At 42.2% G+C, this 26,735-nt stretch overlaps 2 protein-coding genes across 7 annotated transcripts in view; one reads left to right on the top strand and one right to left on the bottom strand.

The window, feature by feature from the left end:
- The window catches only part of LOC115585597 (synaptotagmin-2-like), a 74,344-nt gene extending 65,389 nt beyond the window's left edge, over positions 1-8,955 (top strand). For 2 of the 3 annotated variants that reach the window (XM_030424078.1, XM_030424077.1), the window contains one exon: positions 1,732-1,947. In XM_030424078.1, coding sequence (XP_030279938.1) covers positions 1,732-1,947 — 216 coding nt within the window. Of the gene's footprint in view, positions 1-1,731 lie in introns of all 3 variants that reach the window. The other variant, XM_030424076.1, reaches the window with a different exon arrangement.
- Positions 8,956-12,475: 3,520 nt separating this feature from the next.
- On the bottom strand, positions 12,476-26,733 carry LOC115585855 (protein phosphatase 1 regulatory subunit 12B-like). 4 transcript variants are annotated; one of them, XM_030424520.1, is made up of 8 exons: positions 26,083-26,733; positions 20,655-20,671; positions 20,429-20,558; positions 20,062-20,166; positions 19,897-19,947; positions 19,649-19,699; positions 17,776-17,847; positions 12,476-13,034 (listed from the first exon to the last, which is right to left on the bottom strand). In XM_030424520.1, exons 1-7 carry the CDS (start codon positions 26,182-26,184, stop codon positions 17,806-17,808), a joined length of 498 nt encoding a protein of 165 aa, XP_030280380.1. In that variant the 5' UTR covers positions 26,185-26,733; the 3' UTR covers positions 12,476-13,034; positions 17,776-17,805. The 4 variants fall into 4 exon arrangements, with proteins under 4 accessions (XP_030280380.1, XP_030280381.1, XP_030280378.1 ...); XM_030424521.1 differs by having other exon boundaries at positions 17,776-17,844; XM_030424518.1 differs by lacking the exon at positions 17,776-17,847.
- Positions 26,734-26,735: the final 2 nt, after the last annotated feature.

The raw sequence follows: 26,735 nt of genomic DNA, 5'->3' as shown, positions 1-26,735 counted from the left end.
TACATGTATTAATTCATTTTAACGGTAAATGGATAAAACACACACTAACAATCACAAAAATGCTGAATATCTGCTCAGATAATCACAAATAAAACAAAGTGCACACACACGTATATGAAATTGACCTATACTTGTACTATGGTTAATTAAATTCATTTATTATCAGATACTTTTACTGAAGTACTGTTCGAATAGGCTCTTCACTTTTTACTCAAGTGTGACTTTTGAGTACTTATAACAACAGCTGGAAAGCAGTTGATTGGAGTTGAAGACATATAAATCCTGTACACTGCTGTCTCATTCCTGATTTGTAATATATTTTATGTGTACATGCCCGACAACATTTAGATGAGCTGAGGGTGGGAACATATCACTATATATGAGCAATTTGTGATGAGTTCTTGCTTCTTCATCCTCTAGAATGAGATAATTTGTGAAAAAAATGTGAAAACAATATACCCAATACTCAAACCTTTGAGATAAATCACAAAACTCCCATGTAAATGTCACCTCAGAATCAAATTAAAGTGAGACTATCATTCCAGTTAAAGTCCTTGGGGCAATAAAATGTACCCTTGCTAAGTTTGCTGCTGCATCCTTATTTGGTTTGGTATGAGCGATGATTAATGGCAGCTGAAGTTAACAGTCTTAATATAGATGTTTTTGCTGAAACAGTCATGATTCTTCTGTTCTTGTGCTATTATCATAAATCAGCCTTTATTGGGATGATGCGACATTGTGGGAAATGTTCTTTTTCACCGTCTCTAAAAGAGTTTGATGAGAAGATCAGTGCCGTCTCTTGTCTGTCTGGTAAATATGAGACTAGAGCCAGCAGCCAGTTAGCTGAGCTTAGCTTAGCATGAAGTCTTGAAGCCTTGCCATCACTGTGAGCCTGCCAGGCAGCAAGCAGAGACTCCAGGAAGACACAGCTACTGCTGTCAGAGAGATAGCCTCCTGTTAACCACAACTTGTCCAACTTTACACTTTTTGGTTTTTGATGTATGTGCTGATTTGCATACCTCGCAGAGCAGATTCTGAAAGCATTAAATAAAACCTCATTGATCACATTAACACAGCAACAAATAATTGATGGTTAACTGTAGATAAGAGGAGTTCCCAGGTAGAGCATATTGTAGATCACTTACCCCTAAAGCTGAGTCATTACTGCAGTCATCCAGTTTCATTTAGATACAGTGGCTCAAAAACTAAAGTTTCCCATAAATAAGGGTGAAGTTAATGCTACTAAATGTGTAATTAAGAATGTTTAGATCGTAATTAAACGTCAAACTAGTTAAGATTCGATAAGAGGTTAATTGGTTAAGCTCAATGAATGTATATGTATTCCTATTATACACAATTGTAAGAAATTATAAGGATTTTCTTAACTTTATTAAACACTTATTATTAACTAAGGCTTACTACAAGGACCTTTATATAAAGCGTTACCCTGAACGTGTCTGGAACACACAGAAGCATCTAGCAACTCCAATTAGCCTCCACCCCACACAGACGCCCCTGAAGGCACCAACAGCAGCCACAGCAATGGGACTCACTGCCGCCAAAACACTGCTCATGCACCATCAGCTGCGATATTTCTGGAATACAAACCTCCTCCATCGAAAAAGCAGGATTTCTGATTTTGGAAAATACTCACCAACGTGAAATCATCACCCCATTCTGAACCTTTTTATTTATTTTTCGTAACGTTTTTTTTTCTCTTGTTCTCCCCAGAAAATCCTGGCTGTGATCACAGTGCTGGATTACGACAAGATTGGCAAGAACGACGCCATTGGGAAGATCCTGGTGGGAAGCAGGTCCACAGGGGCCGGGCTGAAACACTGGTCCGACATGCTGGCCAACCCCCGTCGCCCCATCGCCCAGTGGCATCCGCTGCAGCCGGAGGAGGAGGTGGATGCCGCTGTCGCAGCCCTAAATGCCAAGAAGTAAAACTGCCTCCAGAACACATCGCCGCCCCCCCCCCAAACCCCACCTCCTCCTCCACCCACCTACCCCATGCATTTCCCACCATCATCCCCCCTGCCACCCCCCCCCCCCCAGGTCCCACATATCAGTGTATATTCCAAAAAGAGCACCCTTAACTGTACATCTGCTCCCTCCAACTCCACCTCCACCTCCTTTTTCTCCCTCCGCCGCCTCTCAAAAAGATCCATAGATTACCATTCAACATGATGGGAAATATAGTTTAGAAAAAAAAAGAGAAAAAAGCATCATGTTATATGAATTCATGTCATTCGAAAAAAGAAGAGAAGACACAGGATGGACAGATACTCCGTTGATTTCCTTTAGATCTATTTTTGTATTGGGGTTGTGGTTCCATTAATAAGAATACAGAGTAGACTACGAAGAACAGTACGAGTGCTATATGGGAACCCGGTGATAGAGGGGATAAAACATACGTTCGCTCATGTTGTACTTCTCACCCCTTTCCCTTTAGTGACACAGTTTGCTTAGAGTAGTGCTTATTAATAATAAAAATGCTTTATACTGCCATATAATAGAGAAATAACACAAGCAGGTCCATTCCTTAGGTGTTTTGTGCACCATGTTCCACACCTGCCAGTTATCATTCTAGATGATTCTTGTTGGTTTTGAAGTACATTCCTAGAGTCGGGTAGCCGAGTAGGGATAGTCACGTATCCAGTTACCCACAGACACACTGCCTTTTTTCGATTAGTTAATGTTCCACCCATCGTCTCAGGAAAACTGAGAGGAAAAACGGAATCTCCATGCCTTTTTTTCTAAACGGGTCGTTATTATTCAAACACTCCCACTTCTCGATCGAGGGAAAAAAAAAAAAAAAAAGAATTCAAAAAAGCTTGACCGCTTTGGTTTTTTTTTTATTTTTTTTTTCTCTCTCGCTCTCTTCCGGTGACGTAAGGCTCACGACTTAGTTTAATCCATGAAATGGTATGTCAGGGAACAGGGAGCGATGGATTTTTCGGGGGTTTTGTGTAATTTTTTTGACTGTGCAAAAAAAAGAAAAAAAGAAAAAAAAGGCTGTCACCCGAAACATCAACGAGAAAAAAAAGCAAGGGAAACATCAAGAGCGGGTACAACAGGGACTGATTCCAACCAAAATGACATGATATTTACAAGGTGTCGATTACTGCCTGCAGTCTTACCCACCTCCCCTCCCCAACGCCTCTGATTCTGTATCTCACTTGTTCAGTGCTACTGCCATTAGTCATGGACTTGACACAAGGGTTTTACTTCAAAGGAATCCCTATAACCGTCTTACAGTCATAAAGGAGACAAGCCTTCAAAGTAACAAAATAAGCAATTTTCAACTTACCAGGGACGCCTTCCAGTTAGCGGTGTTGTTCTCTTCATTTCTTTCCTCCGTTTTTTTTTGGTCTCTTTTACCCTTCTATTTATTACGTCTTTTATTTCATTTAACTTCAAACGCTTTTTTAATTCCTCAAGCACTTTAAAAATCCAAATGTTTTACGTTGAAGCACCCTCAAAAAAAATCCAGAGCTTTAATTATTTATGTTAGGAACAACTGCTGAGAAAAAGGTCAAGGGAGTGTCAGCAGTTTTTTCCCCACGTTGTCACTTTGTTTCAGCTCAGCTTTCTTTTTTTTTTCTTTTCTCCGTGTACGTGTTTTCGATTGTTTAAATCTTAAGTTTTTTCCTCATCTTGATTGCAAGGTTACGGTCTGGAAGAAGGCACTGATCCATGTGTATTTTATACACAGCTTACCAAACTGTTGAATTTAATTGCACTACTGGGTATTATTCTGTTCTGTGGTAAGTTGACACTGTTCTTTCTGATCTGTGTTGTTTTTTTATTTCTTTTTTTTTTTTTTAAATGATAAAATGTTGTGAGATTGACTTTTTTCTGTGGCACATGTGACATGCCAGACAGGTCCCCTCGTACAAACGGACTCCTCAGACAAGAGAAAGAGACACGTTTCACTCTAACACTGCTCCACTTGCTCCTTTCGCAGAATGGAAATCGGTTTCAGTATTTGCAATATTCTGAATTCTGTTGGAAGAGGGATTTTTGAGGACCAACTTGTCTTGAAAACCTTTCGGACCAAAAACTCATCAGTCCTGAGTAAAAAAAAATCGGTGAAATTGAAATCCTGATATGTGTCAGGTGCTTTGGGTCCCAGTATACCTGCTTGCAGGTCCAGTTATTTATCCGCGAGCACCAACAGCAAAAACTACCCGTTGACTGTGTGAGAGAAAAATGCAAACGTAGACAGTACTGCAACTTCTTGTTTTTTTTTGTTTTAGTTTTGGAATTTAATGAATGTTGGCTCTTGTATCTTTCTCTGTTGGAAATTATTTTTTTATGACCGACATAGACCCATATTCAGATTTTTCTGTTTCTCTCATCTCGCATAACCGTTTTTTATTTTTCTTCCGTTGACGAAGCAGCACTAAAGAAAAGGCAACTTGGAAGCAATCAAGCAACCCATCGGTGTGTAGTTTTGCCTATATACATAGTTCATACACGTTGATACTGCATGTTTATACGAAAAATACTGTACATAAGAGCATGTTTTAGAGACGAAGCAAAAATATCTCGTGTACGTAAATGGGTGTCATTTGTCATTTTAATAACACGACGAAGGGGGAAAAAAAAAGATGCACTGTATATTTTCTAAATGAAACAAAATGTGTATTTATTTTCCATGAGGGTCATTGGAGAGAATGTCATACAAATATTAGAGTACTACTACTAATAAGAAACCTTTCCACGCCTGAACTTCTTAAGCAAGTGTGTCGTCCAGTACTGTGTGTGAGTTCATGTAGGATGAAAATGTAGCCGCATGCTTGCTATCTAATTCCTTGTGATCCGATTTTTTTATTTATTTGTTTACTTTTGTTTTCATTTGATGCCATTTTTATCTGCCATACGTTTTAGTTCCAGCACTTATCTGAAGGCCAATGTTTGTTCTTTTTATTGCTGTTGCTTTTTTTGGGAAAAAAAAAGAGATCTGTTTTAAAATTTTTAAATGTTTGGAACGGGGCAGAGGGGGTCTCCAAGTCTATAAGACGAGTATTTTCTAATAGATTTGGCACGGTGTCATTCTGAAATAACTCACTGGAAGAAGACTGAAATAATTTCTGCAATCCGTAGTTGGATTGTAGGAGTCGTTTATTTGTGCCAGTAACCAAAACCCAGAACGAAGTCTGTCGGATCATTTCCACGGGGCCAAAAAAAGATGAACAATCCCATTCCGCTGAACACACAAATGACTTGGAATCCCTTCTTCTCTCTGACTTTCCTTGGAAGTTTTTACTTTCCACTTCTATTTAAATGACCTAAAAACCTTTCACGGCTGTGTCTCTTTTACTGTGTTTATTATACAATATGTGTACGTGTATACAAGATAAATGAATACGATAAAACTAAAGCCATAAAACTCAAGCACTAACTCTTTAGAGCTCAGCTAGAGTAGCTAGAGTTTATTTATGAAGAAAAAAAAAAAAATTCCGACATGTCGTTCATTTTCCTCGACTAGTGTTTCTCTTTTACATTCCGTTCAGAGGTCTTTGTTCGTCAAGAGGGCAAAAATCCATTTTAACTGTATATGTGAGCTGTGAGTTTAGTAGAGTGAGTGTGTCTTTTTCTACTTTCAGAGCTGTTGATGTCCTTGTTTCATAGAGGTAGCTGATTTTACAGTATTGTGATTAGTAATGTATATGCCTTGTTTTGATAGTATAAACAATAGATATAATATCACAGTAGGTTCTCAATAATACTGCTAAAATGATATACCGTATATATCTATATATATATATAGATATATATATATATATTTAGAAGAGAGTGTGTTCTATCCTTGGGCTGAGTGCAATTTCCGAACCAAACTGGATCACTGATCGAGTTTTTCTCTTCTTCCCGTTTAGCAGCAGAATGTACCAGTGACTTCATGTACAATCAATAACGCGCTGCTGGTAGAGCTGCGGCTCGCGCTGGTGGCTTTCTGTTGGTTCATTTAGCAACAAAACAATAAAGTCAGAGGTCCAACAATGTAAAAAAGCAAGAACAGAGTCACGAGAAACGTAAAACGGTGGCACCCAAGTTTTTAAGCCCTGAATCCCTCCCATAGAACTATGCATAGAGTTATGATTTTTGGTGAATAGCATACGAAAATGTAGAAATACGTATTATGTCATGCACATGATATGGAGTTAAAGAGGTTGTTTTAACATTTTGGGAAAATCCGGTTCTTCGCTTTCATGCCGAGACATGAAAAGATTTATAGAACTCGTATCTGGTGGTATGTGTGTCCAGGGAGGTGTTTGGACGCAAGACACGACAATGGCGACTCCTAAAGAGATTAGCGTTGATGCTGATGGCGTCAGTTATATCAAAACTGAAGCGTTCATTTAACAGGAAGAAGAGCAAAAAAACGCCGCTAAATAGATTTTTGCACACTGTAGACGGACATTGGTAAGAGTTTGATTAACCGACTGGCTCTGCTGATGGTAGTGCTCTCCTACTGTTGGTCTGATTGTTGGAAGATATCCCGTAGACGGTTCGTCCAATTAGCTTCCATGTAATTTCTTTGAAAGTGCCTGCCCCTTTTTCCAAACGGTCTCTTGCGGATTTGTGAAACAAACCACCTGACGTGTCATGTTAGCAACGGACAACATCGTCCGTACAATCAAGTAAACACTAGTTGGAAGTCTGCTCTTGGAATTATAATCGGACCAATATGGCGGCTTTTTTGGAAACTGTTGAAATCGTCTCAGTTTTATACAGACTATGGTTAGTTTTAAGGTTTTTCAGGACTGTCCAGAGGTGGCGAGTCGCGCTTCATGCCCCTGATTTACATTAGGTAGCCTAGATTTCAACTTTATGCAAATGAGAAGCAACCAATGTGAAAAATCACGTGAATGTCCTATGAAGTCGGAACAACTACCCTGAGAAAATTTGGGTACACGAGTTGACGTCGTATGACGCTATAACATGGTGAAACTATATATTCGGTTAATGGTAAGAAACGTCTATTGAAGTCATGTATTGTGTCGTCGTTGTATCGTTTCCTTTGCGCTACTGTTTAACTTAGATACTAAAAACAGCTGTCAACGTGTAGTTTAAACACTTTTTGGCGTCCATGTTGCTCTCACATTCCGACATGAACGCACCGAAGTTGAAAGAACGACTCCCCGACTCGCGAAAGGGGACATGATGCATTGCATGACTGCTCTGGTAGCGTGGAAATGACGGTTCCCGTGGACACGTACCGCAAGAGTGGTATTGACTCTCTCTCAAGCCTTGGCTATTTCCCCAAAATGTTGAACTACTCCTTTAAGTTTACCTCCGTCGCCGAACTCTCTCTGAATTAAACTGCCATTATCTATACTGACAACGGTGCGTCGTGTTGTCGTGCTGCACGTTGTCTAATGCAATATGATCTTTTACTCACTGTCCCATCAGACGACTGTGACCAAACGATGCACTGAGAATAAGTCGAACACACACAAAGGTTTCAGTGCGTCTTCAGATATACTGCCACTACCTGATTACAGTTGCCTGCATTCGTCGCCACTGTTTGAATCTACGGAAAAGCCAAAATAACAATTCACGCAGAGGCAAACAGAACACATCTGATGATGAGGCAAATGTGATTACAGGTAAATAAAATGTATAGCACATTTAAAGAGATTTTATTTATTAGTGCTTGGGTCACCGCAGTCACATGACCAACTGAGTTCTATGGGGGACAGAAACTGGGAGCTGTGCGTGTGTGTGTGTGTGTGTGTGTGTGTGTGTGTGGGATATAAAGACGAAAAAGTAGGCCCTTTAGCAGACATGGTGCAAAAACACAGCACTAGGATATTATAAAGATACAATATACAGTACAGGTCTGCATGCATGGGACATATAACTCATTCCTAAATGTACATCTTCTGTGTGTATGACTGTAATACTCAAACGATCTTAGTTATAAATATGGGGTCACTCCGTTCTGTTGATAGCTGTGTAGATGTACGATACCTTATGCACAACCGCGTCTGAAACTGCAGTTTCAGAGCAGCGTTCACACGACTAATTGTTCTTTTTTTTTTTTTTTAAACAACGCTGGGATTTAAAAAGGGAAACCATCCAAAGTTCAACGGATCATTTATCGCCTTGTCAAAATGTGTTGAGAAGCCTCTCAGCAGGGTAAAGGCGCCACTTTGAAACATGTTGTCTTGTCTCCTCTATTACTCGCTGTATTTCTCCTTTGTATTCTTGTGCATACGTGTAATCACTTCTTCTGTCCTTTATTTTTTTTTTTCCTTTTTCTTGTTTTGTTGTCGTGATGTTGTACTTCTGATGTAGAATGTAGGACTGTATTTGAAACCAACGCCGGACTCACGTTTGCTTTTTTCGTTTTGTGTCTTCGTCCTGTTTACGTGTAACCAGCTATGTAACCACCAGTATCACTGAGCTGAATTAGAAAGCAGGCTCGTCGAGCTCTCCTCTGAAATCTGCTCTCGCTGAGCGTAAAGAATGCCGGCCTTCATGTTTACAACATGGACATACTGTATACTGCCAAACATGCAGGACCGTACCAAACTCCCCTCTTGAGCGCTTAGTCCTCCACCTGTCGTCCCTGATGCAACTGTACCCTCAAGACTCTTTTCTTTTTCCTTTTTTTCTCCCCCCACCTCTTTCTCTTCTTCATCATCTTTTAAAGCATCGGAGGACAGTCAGGTTGTGTCCTCTAGCTGTGTTTCTTCGTGTCTAGTGTCGTGGTGCGCGTGTTCATGTCAGTACTTGTGCCTACTGTGGATCGCATGCTTTAGCCCTTGACTGGACACAAACGTTGCTCACAAACTCCTCTTGACCCTTATGTGGACAAACGTTGGGGATCCTTATAAAAGTTATCAAGGGAACCAAATAACTTATTACAAATTTATCATATGTGTTACCAAGTTCTGTAAAAAAAACAAATAGGAAATAAAGGCCTTTTAATTACCATGACTCGTTTGTGTTTGATATGCAGTGTGCTCAGCTCAGCCGGCTCCTAATAATTCATGCATAATTCATTGATGTCACGCAGGGAGACATTTTCATTTGCTTTAACAGTTTATTAAGCAAAGTGAGTGAACCGATGTGTGTGTATTAAGCTCATCATCAACACGATTCAACACAATACACTGCGTAGTTCAATACATCTACAGCACATGTAGAAAATACTGCAGCTGACATATATTTTTATTTACTGAAGGTGAACAAAGAAACACTTGTGTTAAAAGCACGCCGCCCCGCATCACATTTCCGAAAGGATTAAACACCAGGACTTTGGTCAGCTCACATGTTAAGTGACGAAGAGACAGATATCAAAATCATTCTCGTACGAGACACACCGCTCATCACTTGTGAGAAATCTACAACTGAAGGTACTGTAATGCAAATGTAAAGCTGACTCTGGCCGTTAGCACACATTGAATATGCTAAGATATGTATATAACGCACCTTTTTGATTACAGTTAAGTTGAGAGCACTCTGTAGACTATATTCATGTGGCGACCATTTTATAGTCAGCGCACACTCTGCACTGCTACGTTCCAAGACATATTTTAAAAAATGTGGAGGGAAATCAGGCCCTCTTTCAAAGTAAAACAATATATCTGATAATCTGTTAGCTTCCAGTAGACAACATCTAACTTCAGCATTCAACCACTTCCTGGCTAATATGACTGTTTGATGGTGTGACAAGATATGATAGGAAAGGCGTACATTTATTCCAAAATATCAACGTATATCTTTAAGCCTGGAAGTGAAACACACTGGATATTGAGATAATAAGTCAAGCAGTGATGTTAGCTAGGAAGTGGTTTAAAGCGTGTTAATGTTAGCTAAGGCGTAGTCAAATCTGTTATCTGAAATATGGCCCAATTTTCACTTACCATTATCTTTTCAGTTGCTGATATATCGGGAAGTGGTGAAGTGATAATAAGTCGTCAGATTCCCTGTGTTTGTTTGTTTGCAACCTGGAATGCTGCTTCAGGCTTCCCAAAAATGGCCGCCATGCTAATATGGTCTATGATATGCACTCCATTTGAAAAAAAATGATAAAAAAAAAAAACTACATGGTGGCTTTCATGGTGTTATTTTATTTCTTACCTTTAAAGAAAAAAATTATTTTAGTTTAAAACCTTAAAAAAAGAAACTACAATCATCAACGGAATCTGAAGTATAACATAATTCTCTCAAAAATGTCAGTTTATTGTGTTGCTGAGGTTTTTTTTTTTTTCAAAGTTATGATGCTAACCAGCTAGCCTCGAACCATTTTGTACCTCAAGAGGTGATGTTCGGATAGTAAACAGCACCAACACTCCCCGGTACTTAAGGCCTCAGTGAGCTAAAATGACCGCTACAATGGCTAATGGAGCTTACAAGCTAACGGCAGCTATAGTTAGCAGCAGAGGTATGAATTCTTACATACTGCACCATTAAGTAGAGTGAACACTTTTCTTATTGTTCAAACATTGTCTGAACCCAAAATACTGAACAACACAATACAGTAGCACCAGTTTAGGTTATCTGATGACAACCTGAAGAGCTGATAAGCTTCTTGGAGTTTTGATGTTTTGTTGGTCTGTAGCATTGGACTGTATCACATGTGTGTCTAATAAACTGGCAACTAAGTGTGCTTAAACTTTAAAGTGAAACTCTCGCCCAAAAGCAACCAAGGCTTTATTTGTGATTGAATATGAGTCAAACCTTCGTGTAAAAGCATAATTATGACATTAGAGGGACTTTTAAGATTTACCGTAGTTTCGTTTTCTGGCAAGCTAATTTTCAATGGAGTGCTGGGGCGCTATTTTTAAAACACTAAGAAGCCTCGACACAACATGAAGTTGAAGCTCGTAGTATCACCAGGATCTCTACACATAAACACGAGCACTGAGAGCATTATTTGCGTACACAGAGTTTACTAAAAAGAAGGTTTTTGAACAACTCACGTTAGTAGCTGTATCTCTGGCACGCCGCCGTCATGGCAGACAAAAAGTGTCAATCCCCGAGTGCGATCTAACAGGCAGGAGAGTAGTGGTAGACCGCTCCTCAAGCCTTCCTTGCTCTGGTGATACTACGAGCAAAGTTTCAAGTCGTGTTGAGCCTTCATAGTGTTTTAAAAAAAGCGATTTTGATGCTAGCGTACGAGTGCCCCCGCACTCCATTGAAAATTAGCTTGCCCGAAAATGAAACTACGGTAAATCTTAAAAGTGCCTCTTTCATCGTAATTATGCTTTCACACGAAGGTTTGACTCATATTCAATCACAAATAAAGCCTCCGTTGCTTTTTGGCGAGAGTTTCACTTTAAGTCATTAAATTCATTGTGGCAATATCATATGCACAACAGATATGTCAAAATGCACTGTATCATGGAAAGGCACAGTTCATTCCTCGAAAACTCCAGATTGTGTTTGATATTTAAGATCGCACCATATTACGGAGTCTAAAATGTCAGCAGTGATTTCGCAGCATGTGTCTTGATTTCGGTATTTGTTATTTTTTCATCACCTAACAAGAAGACAGATGGCCAAAAGGTCAACAAAAACAACCGGCGCGTTCCTTTCAAAAAAGGTACTAAAACAATGTATAAAGATTAAAACTAAGAAATGCATAAATAAATAAATATATCTCTGTTACAACACAACACATAGAACACTCTCTCTCGCACACACTCCTCTGTGTAGCTATCCTGCTGTTTGAAGCCAAGCCATTGGATTACAGGAAAAAAAAGAAGAAAAAATCCTCTATGAAGGACGAGCGAAACCAAAAAGTGACAGAACTGATGAACAGAATCTGGCAAACACTAAATCGGGTTCTGCGCTGCTAGTGATGAAAGACCTGCACCGTCCGCTCTGTACAAAGTGCATACAGCCAGTACTCTGCCTCTCAGTGCTAACATACAGTTCTCTTCAAATACGGAATACAGTGCGGATGGTACTCTAAACACAATCCGAAAATGATAAATGCGACTGAAATGTCACCTAAAATGCATCTAACCAGTTGGTTAATAGTTTATAGATCTGCTGCTGTGATGATATATGTGAATATATTCCAGGGCCTTGAAACTTTGATACTTGGACCATAAAAACTCTCAGAAAACATCAGTATTGTTTCTATGAGATGTTTCTGAAAGGGAGGTCGAGTTCGGGGTTATAAAATTTGAATTAAAGTGGAGCTGAGGGGGGTGAGCAGGCACGGCTGAGTGACAAACCTGAGTTAGTTGATAAGCCAAAACATGCATCTTATTATCTGGAGTCAAAATTTGGAAATGATGTATTATATATATATATATATAAAAAGAAAAACTTCTGGAGATCTTTCTCCCTCGTTTTAATACATTCTTCGTCTGGAGAAAACATCCAGTGAGTTGCATCTTACAGCTGTGCTGGCTTCAGTGGTCGAACACTCGGATGCCTCTGTGGATTTATATTCTAGTTAATGCTTCTGGAACCGCAGCATCTTGGCTGGGTCTCGTTTTTATTTTACTCGGTACGGTCACGTATTATGATTAAAAATTCAGATTATTCAAATGGATCTGCCAGTTTGGCGTTGGGAAAAAATAGCATGATTAAATGATGATGAATAATTGGCTTGTCTCTTTAGCAGTTAAGACAATATTAAAATACTTTTCAGCGGCGCACGAACAAATGTGACATCTCAATGTGACGTGTGGGAAGTATAATATCAGACATTCATGCAAACCCCTGGATTTGTTTGAACTGGGCCTTTAAAAAAAGGTTGTTCAAACAGTACAACTGGTCCCTATTTGGTTGATGTGAAGTAATATTATCACTTTTTTTTTTTTTCTACAAATCTAATAAAGTCCCAACCATTAATTTATTCCATAACTCTGAGAGGAGCCACAACTCGGGACATCGTGGATAATTACTCTGCCGTATCGAGGCCGGAGCGTCCACAGACACAGAACAGGAGCGTCAGACATCGTTGTTTTTCATTTGGACAGTTTGCTGATGACCCGGATGAGAGCCCCGTTCTCATCCTTTAGCCTCTGGTTGTCTGACTTGAGCTCCGTTAAGATCTGGGACAGCAGAAGGGAAAAAGACAGTATATTAGAAGCTTATAACGTCATCACATTTCTATACACTCAGTGAGATGTGTGTGAAAGCTTCAGGTGGTACAGTGACTCAGTTCACCATCAAGACTATCCACTGTCATGATGAATAGCCTCATCCACCACTAACAACACGCGGACTGTACTTCGGTGAAGTTTGAGGGCCGAGTTATGAGGACATGCTTCACGAGGACTCGATCATGCAGGTGAGGAGTGACAATATATGTTTTGGGGGTTTTTTTGCACGGAAAAAGTGAAAGAGCATGGAGTGAAAGTCAAAGAGAGAGACGCAGAGAGAGGGTCAGTTCTCCAAATCTAGGTCATTGGTCTCACGAGGAGCAATGACTAAAAATAACCACCCTCTCTGCCAAAGTATTTCCCCTCTATTAGAGACAAACAATAACCCTCTGCTCTAGCCGCGGCATGATAAAGACAAACTGGTGAATGAGCAGAGACACACAGCATCAGTTTGTTCAGAACCTGTGGCAGATCACCTGTTTGCCTCTGATATTTTCTTTTGGTATGTTACCCTTCTCTTTTCACCCCCGCTATTGGCAGTGCAGTTTAAGAAGGAATGATTCGACATTTAAATCTCCTTATTCACTTAATTGCCTGGAGTTAGGTGAAGAAGATCCACACCACTCGTGTATTGGCAACTTGTTAGCTTAGCTTAGCACGGATTGTAAACAAGACAGTTTAGACTGGAAACAAGCCTGGTTGTGTATAAAAGTTAAAAAAAAAAACAATCTGCCACCAAACACTCTGAAGGCTCATAAACCAACCCAGTAAAAGCTTTGCAAGGTTTTTGTGCTGGAAGAAGGCCAGTCCATGGTTAGGTTCAGTCACTTCCTGGAGCCTTGGTTACCAATGTTTTTATGTTTGTTTTCTTTCTGAAAAGTGCAATATGTCAACATAATTTACAATAAAACGTTAAAAGATCAACTAAAACTAAAATTATCAAAAATATGTGAAGATTTGATGTTATCGAAGACATGTATGCATTTTGTTGCAGAAATATCCACTGAAGTTAGCATGCTAACCAGCTATCTCCAGCCCGTCCAGTCTCATCATACTTCTGAGGTAACAGTTCCATTGGGGGTGGGTTTAACTACTAACCAAGCTAATGAGCTAACATCAGCTACCGTTGGCAGCAGATAGCGGTGACTCTAGCGATATGCTGCCCCCTATTTGTTAGGAGTATAAATTTGACAGGTGGCCAATTCTTGCATATTGCACCTACAATAGAATAAAAAAAAGACGTACACCCTGTTAATTAGTAAGCCTTAGAGCTGTTGGTAGGCAGATGTTTTGACCTCTGGACAGCACCAGCTGAGCTGTTTCTCTTCTTTTTCTCAATTACTTTCTTCAGCGGCCAAAATCTTATATCAACTTTAGCTGGGCCAACTGCATGAAATGTTCTCAAGAGCGAGTCCTGAGGGGGGAAAACCACATGTAGTGCTGTATCTCTGTTACCCTGCCAGCTAAGGAAAACTTCAGTGCTTCACTTTCCAGCTTCTTTCGCTGACTCAAATTCAAACAGCTGCAAACACTAACCACTAGCTAACATGAGGAGTGACCTGTAAGTCAGTGCAGAGAAAAAAAATTCTCTCTTTTTTTATTTCATTTATTGTATTCAGTCGGAGAGGTGAGTACATGTCAAACATATCTTTTCTTTGACTACTGACTGGAGGCCGGCCACCACCGCCAGACTCAGATTCCCAGACACGTACTGCACATTCATGATGTGTCACTGCTGAGGGCTTTAAGGGCACAAGGTGCTTCTATTGCATTTTATTATTATTATTATTATTGAGATAACATTGTTGTAATTACAGTGATATACTAGGTGTACAAAATCATGTTCTTCACAGAATGGGGGCTTGTGTCCCCCCCTGTGATTAACACCTATGCCATTATGATAATCTAAAGTAACCGTTTCCTAACATAAGTTTCAAGAGCGTATAGACATCAGCGTGGTATCAGTCTTCTTTTCTCACTCTCAGCAAAGAAGCAAATAAGCTCCAGAAATGTCAAACTATACGTCTAAATAAACATAATCGTCTGTGTTTGTCTCCGACAGGGTTGGTGAACCAAAACACGTGCAGGCACATAATCCGTCACATATGTGCGCTCGCATCTCGCACCATTTGCACAGGACTAATGATCTCGCACATTTCATTTCATTTCCTTTCGGAGGACTGTCTGCCTGGCAAAGACATTAGCATTGATTACACAGCACATTACGCAGGGCCCGCATATATTTGACTGTTGCGAAAAATCAATATGGGCCGCAAATGTGTTTATCCTTTGTGATGCAGACTGCTGCTTTAAGATGCTCGATGGACGTGACCGGAGAAGAGAAACAACATCTCAACTAACGAGAGAGGGGCGTTGATGTGGTGTGGACCCGCATGCAACTCCAATGTGGCTAAAAATACACTTCAAAGGAGGCCTGAGAAATGTTCAGGAGGGGGGGGGAGGTAGGGTCAGCAGGGTTGCCCTCAGATGGCCATAAAGAAGACTGGGTGAGAGAGAGTGCAGAGGATAGATGCACTGCAGTGTGGAGGGGGGGGGAGAGTGAGGAATCGGGAGGGTGCAGGACCTGCCTGAGAGGAGGAACGCAGCAGAGGACGAGGGGGGCTGTAGAGGCACCAGAAGGACAGAGGAGCGCAGAAGTTATGTGGCTGAGAAGGAGGGGGGAGGAAGAAGAAGGGTGTGGGGGGGGGGGGGAAGAGAAAGGAGGACGGATGACGTCAGAGGATCAGAGGTCCTCCGTCTCCGGCATGGAGGCCGTCTCGGAGAGGCGGGCGAGGACGCGCAGCATGGCTCTATTCTCAGCCAGGAGACACTCGTTCACCCTCCGCAAGCTCTGGACCTGAGCCAGAGCAGGGAAAGCCTGCAAAGAGGAGGAGAGAGAGAGATACAGCAAAGGGGGGCAGACAGAGAAGAGAGAGAGAGCGTGCAGGGAGGCAGGCCGTGTGCAAAGAGAAAAGACTCACGCAGAGGCCGAGTACAAATCCACTCACACAGACGTGCGCCCACACACTCACACAGACAGACAGACAGACAGGGGAGGACAACCAGATCTGAGGGACAAATCAGGAAAAACTTATATAACAGGATATCTACACAACAGGGAGAATTTGGAGAAGAAACAGCAAAAGCCGCAACGAGCAAACAAAAATCACCAAAGCCGCTTCTTCCTTTGGTTTGTGTGCATCAGAATGCATGCGGAGAGCGGCGAGGAGCCCAAGTGTTTCTTTTTTTTTTTTTTATGTGCACAGCTTTTCAAAAGGAGAGGGAGGTAAAATTCAGTCCAAAACCCTTTCCCAAAAAATTTCACACTTCCATGAGAGTGTAAAAAGTCCATTATAAGTCAAAGGAAGAGAAATAATTATTTTTCCCCTCCTTCTTGGCCTGACTTTATGAGGTTAACCTCAGTGTGGTTCAAGAGAAACATCTGTGGTTTGTCACGATTCCTGAGGGTAAACCACAGGAAACACACACACACACACACACACACACACAGACACACACACACACACACACACACACACACTCAGGGCACTTGCAGTGTCTCAGGCTATCCGAACACGAGCTTGCAGACAGTGTGGCCAAGGATGAGGTTTAAGGAGGGCATCCAGCTGCTTCTTACAACACCATAACACGTTTATTAAAGCAATTTAAAGCAAGTCAGTGTTTGGGACTGAACAGTTCATGCATATAATGCTCCCTTGGTATTATAATAAAACCGTTCAGTTTCTGGAGACGTGCCCTTGGCGAGAGGGGATAAAAGGACGGAGTGGGGAGGGAATGCATAATGACTGTCCTTTATTACATCCTCATAATACTGAGCTCTTTGATATTAAATTAGATCTGACCACGCTACCCAGTCCTGCAGATAATTCCGCGAAGTTGCTGTTAATTAGGTTTCAGAGGCTGTAGAGAATTGTTCGGCTTTTCTCTAGGAAATGTAAGACCCGACAAAGTTATCTCACACGATTTCACAGGGGGAAAGAAGGACAGACAGTGCGATTGATGTGAAACACCTGAAACCCGGAACCGCAGTGTCAGCAGGTTCAGACGTGAGGAGGTTGTCTCAGTCCAACCTGTGCCCCTAAGCTGGAGATGATGCCGAGTTAACATGCACCATCCATAAGAGAGAAGCAGGGTAGCTTTTGATATGCTGACACTTCTGTCACCTGCAGACTGTCACAACTGCAGTTTTTATTTATAGCCGCTCTTATAAAACAGCTGCTGCAGCAGCAGCCGTTGTCACACTAACAGTGGTGAGAAATCACAACAGCTGTTACTCTGTTTTCCTGCAGAAAAAGACAACTCTGACATCAGCGTGTTGCAGGCTGCTGTGTTTCCTTTCCAGCAGATGGCACAGGTTGGCACTGATCGGACAAATCCTGAACGGTTCCCCCCGTGTGGAGGATCTTTAACTCGCTAAACGTGACTGAAAGTGACTTTGTGAGTGAGTGACAAGCCAGCTTTTTGGCGTGCTTTACATCTAAGGAAAACACAAAAGAAGAAAATATTGTGCGCCTGTCGAACATTAACAAGTACTCAGAGCCTTGCATGTGATATATATACATATATGTGTGTCCACACGTGTAAACATGCCCTAGGCTCTGACAGAGCAGAGTCATGTGAGGTGACAGGCAGGTGTCAATCACTCCTCTGCATCATTGCGACCACTCACCATCCCCCCTCCCCCTGAGACAGCCTGCTCTCAGGGCTGGTACCCACAGCGGAACCGCAGTGGGGCGTCCTGCTGAGGGAACCATGACAACATGGGGGTCAAACGTCTGCTGCTGAGATGTGTCCTATATATAATGTCGTCGTCACTGCCTTTTCTCAGATAGGAGCCATGATTCTATTTATCTAAAGGAAAATAAGGCTTGCTGGGTTTCCATCCGAATGAAGCCAAGATGTGAACTGGATTTCCGAGAGGAAAAAATGAGAATTAACGCGCGCCTTCGTTCGCTGCTGTTGTGCCATTATCCGGAATTTGTTCGATGGGATAAAAGGCTGGTGGCGCCAGTTGTCCAATTAGGTACCATCAAACCATTGTAGAAGAGGAGGGCGCAACAAGATAACATGGTTAAATAAGTGACTGTCACCCAAAACTTTCAATACAGTAATTCTGTAATCCACACGCCCTCATGCCGATGAAAAGCTGGGTTGAAGTTTCGCAGCATTCTCCTAAACGACTGAAGCAGATGGGGACTAGTTTTAAAACATTAATAAACAACTGAAAAAAAAATGGCTCCATACAGCTCATCCAGCGTAATCCAAGTCTCCAGAAACCTCAAGACACTAAATTGATTTGAAAAGATGTTATTTACCCTTTTTAAAGCTGAAATCTTCACCGTAGCTGCTGAGCTAAAAGCATTAGCACGCACCCGATCTGGAGTGGGTGCACGAGCTCGATGCCATTTTGAGGGTACAAATATTGTTGGGGCTTCCCGAGACTTGGATTAAGCGGGATGAGCTGTATGAAGACATTCATTTGTTGTTGTTTTTTTACATTTTAAAACAATTCCACCATTAACCTCATTAGTTTAGCAGAACGCTGCAACACTGTTTTGCCGCAAGGCTCCAGAAATGTTTTATATATATGAAACTACAAAACTTCTTCCAACTCTCCATGTCCGAATTTTTAGTTTTGGGTGAACTTTTCCTTTAAGCAGTTTTGTTCTTAGCTACGCAGAAATCTGATGTTTTTGTCGACCATTACTTCTCATCGATTCAGCACATTGGAAGTTTCGGTCGCATGATATATTCACTGAGACGGTTTCCACGGCATCGAGTCAAGCGTAATAACATTTTCTGTACATTTCAAGATGTCTCGATAGATGACTGATCCTGATTTCCGATCAGTTTTATATTCTTTTTGAAACACAAATTGAAAAATGCGTGTAAAAACCAGCGGATGGACACCAGCTTCATGTCGCTGTAATTTGGTATAAAAAAAAAAATCTAATTAGAATCTCAGCATGTAATTTGCGGCCGCACACATACAGCGCACACAGGTCGCGTCTACTCGGGCCTGAAATCTCTCCGCTGCTCTGCCCTGTGTCTCTTTGTGCAGCAGAATACACACAGCGCGGTGCAGGAATGTCTCACAAAAGCAGGTCTTTTTGGTCTTGGACGGGGTTTTCGGTATTCAGCTGGAACTAGGTCACAATGTTCACCCCGACAGTGGGATAAGTGGAGCAGGAGAGCAGCAGCGCAGGCTCCTCCTCGGCCTGGCAGGAAGTGGCCCGGCAGAACACTGTGGGTAATGAGCCCGAAGCATTAACCTTCCCCTCTCCTTGACTCCGGGCCCACCTGTCTAACCACAAAAACCCTGGAGTGTGTTATATGTGTGTGTGTGTGTGTGTGTGTGTGTGTTTTGCTCCGTAAAAAAACACTTTAGGCGTGCTTGATTTAGCATGGGCGAGGGAGGCCTGCACCCTCCAACTCTGTTAGTGTTGTTAAAACGCTGGGGACAAAAACATCACCGAGATTAACGACACGTGAGTTATGTCACAGACCGAATGTGCCAGTAATTCCAGGGTGCATGCACTGACCTTTATCTCCTCCTCCATGTTTGACACTCTTTTCTCAAGAGCTTGTTTTTCCTGTAAATAAAGAAGAAACGAGTGAAAAAAAGAAAACTTGCCTGAGGGGTGGAAGAGCGAAAAAAGCCAGCTAGTTCGCACTAGACGGGAAAATTACAAAGGGGGAAAGGCAGAGAAAAAACAGCTATGGACGCTCATCCGTCTTGATAGTGCAGAGAGATCAGATGAAATGCCGAAAAAGTTGCGGGGACACTTACCCTTTTCTCCGAATCGAGCGCCGTGGATCTCTCTGATATTCTGTCGTGCCTCTGGAAGTGAGAAAAGGTTGTTAAGTTGATGTCGAATGCTGGGAACACTTTCTCAAGAATTACACACATGAACTTCTTGGGCAGCTACTTTAGTTTTTTTTTTTTTTTCTTTACCTGGGTGACTTTCTCCAGCTGGGAACGGATCTTGACCAGTTCTTGCTTGCTGTCCTGCAGCCTGGACTTGAGCCTCTCGTTCTCATGCAAGGCTTCTGCGTACATCTGAAAAAAGCAAAAATAAGATTAAGGACGAGAGCTTCATTCCAGAGATTCTGCTCTTTTCGCGTGCCAGGACTTGATAAGAAGAGGTTTTGATACTGTTCATTCTCATAAAGTCCAGATAAATCTCCATCGCCTCGCGCCCCTTTCTCGTTGGAATGTTACAAAAATAGATGCAAGTGCTCGGTGATCCTCGGTTTTCTGCACCGCACGAATCGCTCCAGTGGAATCGCTCCAGTTTTCGGGCCACGGTTAGAGCGCCTACCTTCTTGTAGTCTTTGGCGGTGGAGTCTTGCTCCTGTCGGTTCAGAGCAGCGAGCCTCGTCTCTCTCCTCGTGTACGAGCTGGTGCGGCCCACCGGTTTGTCCGTGGCGCTCTCCCCGCTCGAGTCGTACCTGAAAGTAACATATTCAGTAAACATTGCTGCCCTATTTTTGTTTTATTAACACATTTCTGTAATATTAGAGGAGATTACAAACAATGCTCCTTACCTCGACAGTCTTTCATGCTGAAACAACAAAGAAGAAATCATGTTAGTTTGATCACTCAGCAGCACCACCACAGCATGGCAACAACACAGCGTGAAAAGAAATGTTCCGTCGCTGTTAGATCCAGATTTATTTGTTTGATAAGAGCAAACAGAGGGCCTGGCAAGTGAAGTATCTTCCCAGTTTGAGAAAAACAGAGAACAAAAAACTTCCAAGTGAATTATCGCAGCGTGCCCAGAAGAGGCCGGAGTCCCAGAGGGAAGAAGTGCACGCAGGAGTGAGATATAATTCACCCCAACACTGCACCGACAGGGTTCGCGTGGGTCAAACCTCCCTGGTGAGCCCGGTTAATCTTTTAGAACAGGCGGCTGCCACGCAAATGCCTGCGGCGTAAAGATGACATCATGACATCAGAAGCTGTAAGTATCTCCCATGTGAAGGGTCAACATCTGACCTCAGACGACAGACCGATAGCAGACTGTCCCGGCAGGTTTTTGCTATGACTAGTCCGGTGCACGTGGCTGCCAAGTTGTGTTCACTTACTAAATTTGTTTTCTATTTTCTTCATGGAGACCAAGTACTGTGCTGCATTCAGAGGGGTTGTTTATGTTTTTTTCTATCTTCTTCACTCTCTATACCTTAAAGTTTTGTCTGTTATTAAAGGGTAACACTGATTTTACACATGTAGGTGTGTTGACAAGTCTTGGGGAGCAGTAGCAGTAAATAAATGGTAAAAAAATTGCCTTTTGCTGCTCCAGGAGAAGCTGCATGTAGTCTCATAAATTACCAACAATGATGTCAGTCTGTGACTAAGTTGCATTGTGGGTAATGTAGGCACCAGGTTTTGAAATAGAAATATCCGATTCTGATGTAATTTTTTTAAAGGTCCTAAGTCCGCAGCAACAGAAGCTGCTCTCTCCCACAGAAAACACTGCTCCTGAAACGCCTCGTCAGTAGTCTCATCTATAATTCTGTGACTTTGTCACATCACACTACATCACCGTGTCACATATTTACATAATTCATATGGCTAGCCACTTGTTTGGCAGATGAGAACTGATTTAGTACAGCTGCTTTGTTGTTGTGATAGGTGCTGGGTCAGGCGTGTTCCAGCTGACCTATCAGAGGGGACTGGTTATTTGGAAGTGGGGGCCTTAAAGAGACAGGAGCTAAAACAAACAGTATGAGAAAACTGATGTGTTTTTTGATGTGTCCTTTAAAGGAGTGCAGTACTAGACAAGTGGACTACTTTCCAAAGCCTGGCATCTACATTACCCACCATGCGACTTAGCCACTGAGTGACCTCACTGGAGGCAATTTATTAGATTACATGCAACTTCCTCAGGGGCCACAAAAAGCCTTAGACTACTTTCATCGCAGAAGTGCCGCCAAAGAGCTGTGAAGAAACCTTAATGTGTAAAATTGGTGAACTGACCTTTTAATTATCACATAATTTATGCGTCTACTGAACCTATAGATAGCTCAGTGCCGTCAGCTGATAAAAGTAACACGTGAGAGGGAGATAACTGGAAGTGTTTACTATGAGTCAGAGAAGCCAGACTTCCCCGTGAATATCTGCTGCCGTCCCATAAACTTTACTCATAATCTCAAAGATTTGAAGCCGATGACTTGCCAGGAAAAGAGGGGCTCTTTACACCTCTGTTTGGGAACGCTTTGCAATAAACACCTTGTGTGGTGGTCCGAGCCATCCGAGCCAAGAAGCAGATGCAGCATCAGAAGCACGGGGCTTTATAGGAGGAAAAGTTTATGTCAAAAAGGAACCGGAGCGCACTGTTATTCCTGAGCTCACATTTGGCTGGTCGGGGGATATTTCATGCAGCGTCAAAGGAGCTATTCCTCAGCAAGTGTTTACATAACTGAGCCAGCGCTGCCTGTCCTTATGTGGTCATGTGCTTAAGCAGAGCCATCCAGGAAAAAACAGACCTCCGTGACCTCAGATCATGAAAAAAAGGGCCAAGGATGGAGCCAAGGGGAGCTCTCGCTCAATCCTGTTTTCTCGGAGGAGATTCCTCGATCGAGTTCGGTGTACAGTAAATTTATTAATCAGTGGGGATGATTGGCCCCCCTCCTGGTTTTATGAATAAATCATCCTGCAGCCTGCTTTCGGGGAAATTAAATGTCACACAGCCCTTCGCTAAAACTCTTTCAAGATTAGAAGTTCCTGTACGCAAACCTATTTCACACTAAAGGATTATCAAATTGGTGAAATGAGTTTTCTTTTTTAAAAAACCTTCATTTCAATGAAACCTTCAGTGGGCCTGTCGGGATGAGCGTGTGTATGTGTGTGTGTGTGTGTGTGTGTGTGTGTGTGTGTATGTGTGTCTGCATCATGAAACTTTTTTTAAAGCCAGAAACTGGATCATATTTGCAATTCTTCCACTGATGGCAGCTGCACTAATTTGATTCCCTTGTTAGGACAAACAGAGGGAGTCAGAAGTAGCACATGTAGCTCAGCAAATTATGTGAGGCTGAGCAGCTGCAGGAGGACACAATCAACTCGGGGGGGGGGGGGAGAGAAAACAACAGGGTGTCACACTGATGGAAACTGCCTCCAAACGGGTGCATGCTTGAACCACAGGCGCTCCGTAAACACCACTGCCTTCAGCTCAACTGTGCTTTGCCAGGACCAACATCGTGCACACCGGGGGGGGCGGGGGTGTGCATGAGCTCACTGCTACACTTGTAGAGATAATAATGCTGACAACAGTCTGCAAGAGCCGGATGAGGACTCTTCTTCACCTCTTTCACTTTCCCCCACATCCTGTCACAGCATCGGACGGTCAGAGGTGACCGGAGTATGCAGTTGGAAAATCTGAGCCTCGCACACACACACACACACACACACACACACACACTCTCTGACTCTCTCTCTCTCTTCACCCCCTCCACTGGGACTAACACGGCACACGCCACCATAAAAGACGTTTTTCTTCCACACTCGCTCACCTTTTTCTCACTCCTCCTCCTCCTCCTCGGTTAACTCTTTACAGAAAATCCGAGCCCTTTTTTCTAGCGACCGAGAGCATCTTCGACAAAGTATCGCACATTATTAGATCGTGACGCAGCAAAGCGTAGGTAGCATTTTACTGTCATAGCAGGTCGAGGCAGAGCTTGTTTTCATTACTTTATATACACTTAGTCTAGGCCAGTGAGGGATCAGGCCTCCTCCGAAGGGGTCGTGAGGTGATTGGCAGGGTTTGAAAAAGGAGAAAAAACACACAGATTTAAATTCCTTTCCTGACTTTTATGAAATATTCTTCAAGAGGGTGAATATTTTGTTGGGGGAACTGCAAACAGCTCTCAATTCTCACACCAAAGCAGGCCTGAATTACTGACTTAAGGTGTGTTATATTTACGAAGTCTGTCTTTTAAGTAAAAGGTCGATTTGAAAAGTAAGCAATAGCTATAGCTGCCAAATAAATGTAGGGGAGTGCAAAGTACAATATTTCCCTACAGTAAGTCACAAGCTGCCCTAAATGGAAAACTACCTCAAATTAAAGGACAAGTTCACCCGTTAAGAACATATTCGGTCTATATCTCCTGATGCCGATGCAAAGTCGGGTGAAGTTTGCTAGTCCACAGAACATTTTCTGGAGGTTCACAGCAGAACAGCGCCGTAGAATTCTTCTAAACAACTGAATAGATGGGGACTCATTTCAAAATGTAAAAAAAAAGTTTTTGGGGTGAACTTATCCTTTAAATACAGCACTCCAGTAAATGTCCTCAGTTACATTCCGGCACTACAAAACATCTGCAGAATGATGCGTGTCATCCAATAATGTAAATGTGTTTCTGTTTACACGTCTTCCTGTTGCTCACAGCTGTAACACACATTGCATTGTGCTAAGGAGCGCTGTGGTTCTCATCACATTCTGGCAAGTGCTAAAAATACTGCATCAATCCGATTCCACCCCCCCCCCCCCACCCCCCACCCCTCCTGCAGCGCATTCTCTCTCCCATGAAAACTCAATTCAGACTGAGCTGACATCATGGAAAAAAATGTGAAAATGAATGCCCAACTTTCATCATGGATACAGCAGAAAAAGGGGAGAAAAGCAGGAAAATGACAGCATCCAGTGCTCAATAGTGTGCGGTCTCTGCAAAGACAGAGTCAATGTCAATGTCATTTTTCTTTCTGTGCCTTTGAACGTGGCTGTCACTCAGGGCACAGCTCCGGCTGGTGCGCTGACATAAACACAACAGTCAAACAACGCCCTTGAGAATAAGCCACTTACACGGAGAAGAAAAATAACAGGAAATTACAGAAGGAATGTTTCAATCCAAAAAGTCTTTTCCAGAAAATGTGGCCAGACTCTCAGAGCCTCAGAGCCAACATCACTCCCCACCCCCCTCACAGGCCAGCAAATGAGCTGAGACGATTGGTTCACGAGTTATTTAATCATAAATCTCGTTTACGGGGATCAAGAGCGGCTGATTGTACAGTAAATACAGATAATGGTGCAGAAATGAGGAAATAACTCGTTATCCTGTCAAACAATATTTGCTTGTTTAACACGCGCTTGCGAAGACTTGTCCGGATACGTACTTACTGTACAAGGCCTGCAAGAACAGTGTTTCTTTTATCAACTATATGCCAGTTATATTCTTTCCTAAGCACTTTATAATAACAAGTTAATAATTATAGTTACTTAAAGTTTAGTTAATAGTTTTTTCACGGTCAACAAACATAGAAATTTATTCAGCAAGTTAAGTTAAGTTTTATAACCGTCAGCTGCAACTTTATAACAGCCATCCAGTGAAGATTATGGATGAACTACACATTATTAATAACTCATTTACAATTTATTATAAACATGAGTTGCACCTTTACAACACTCACGGCTTAATAAATAGTTCATAAAGCATTTTGTTGTTTGTTAACGATGGAGTAACTACAAATAAAGGTTAATTAACCATATCCATGTATTAATGATGGCTATCATAGACTGTTACTGTTCTGTCAAAGAAAACTCATGACATGGTTTTTTTTTTAAAGTGATATGTAAAAAGTCCAAATATATTTAGTTTACTGTAATATATGGCACAGAAAAGTAACCATTCCTGTCATTTGAGAGGCTCAATTTACAGAATATTTTGAGTTTTTTTGCTTGGAAACGTTTCATTTCTGGACCTATCAGTGGTCTTAGCTCTACTTAACTACTTTCGTGCTGCAGATGTTAGGGTGCCTTTTGAAGATTTACACTGAATCCTGGAAAGTTCATCCTGTTTATGGATCAATCACAGACACCCACTGAGAGTGAAGATGCTTTGGATGAATATAATACCAAGTCAGTCAGCAGTGTGTAACAGGTTCACAGATATATTAGAGATACATGAGAATCAAACACAGTTCTCCTGTTGAGTTGGTGCAATCGTAAAGTTAAAAATCAATAAAAGCTTCCGGTCTTACTCTGTAGTTTTTGTCCGTAGGGGAAGGAGAGGACGGTGGTGACTCAGTCAGTGACTTCCTGGTGCGAGTCAGGTCCTTGGTGCGTGGGTAGTAGGATGACATCTCCCCCCTCTACCCTTTGGCTGGCAGGTCAGCGTCTACTGTAACATTAAGCGAGGCCGCCGGCAGATAACAGCTGCACAGACTGCACAGATTCCCTCAAGCAGCAGTGACGCAGATGCCCATGACTGCGATCCCGGGGAATCCTCAGCAACAACAGGTGTGTGTGTATGTGTGTGTGTGAGTGCGAGTGTGTGTGTTTGAGTCCTCACACTCCCATGAGCTGGAGAGTGCTGCTGCTAAAGTTTGGAAGGATTTCAGATGTGCGGTCACGCCTTCTTCAAAGCTCAAGCAGTGGAGAAATAATCAGTTCAAAAAATGCAAAGGACAACAAATAGGCTGAGAAAAAAAGAAAAGAAAAAGAAACTACTCTGGAACTAATAACACCAACAAATTATCGTCCCTCTGTAAACACCGAGCTCCCTGATGAAATGTGGAAAAGTCCGAAAGGCAGCAGCCAAGAGAGAAAAGTTTGTTCCCTACGCTGCTTCTTCCAATGTTTCCCAAAGTTATACTCTCCATCTCCCTCCCTCCCTACGCTTTCTCTCCCCTCC

The sequence above is a fragment of the Sparus aurata genome, chromosome 7 (assembly GCF_900880675.1).
Source record: "Sparus aurata chromosome 7, fSpaAur1.1, whole genome shotgun sequence".
NCBI lineage: Eukaryota > Metazoa > Chordata > Actinopteri > Spariformes > Sparidae > Sparus > Sparus aurata.
This window is presented reverse-complemented; position numbering and strand designations above follow the sequence as displayed.

What these genes read in the sequence shown, in the direction of transcription:
- LOC115585855 (XM_030424517.1), bottom strand. Translation starts at nt 26,184, where the DNA reads ATGTCATCCTACTACCCACGCACCAAGGACCTGACTCGCACCAGGAAG. An exon ending in CCGCCAAAGACTACAAGAAG is followed by an intron (nt 20,167 to 20,428) that starts GTAGGCGCTCTA and finishes TGCTTTTTTCAG; the next exon opens with ATGTACGCAGAAGCCTTGCA. An exon ending in CGCTCGATTCGGAGAAAAGG is followed by an intron (nt 19,700 to 19,896) that starts GTAAGTGTCCCC and finishes CTTTATTTACAG; the next exon opens with GAAAAACAAGCTCTTGAGAA.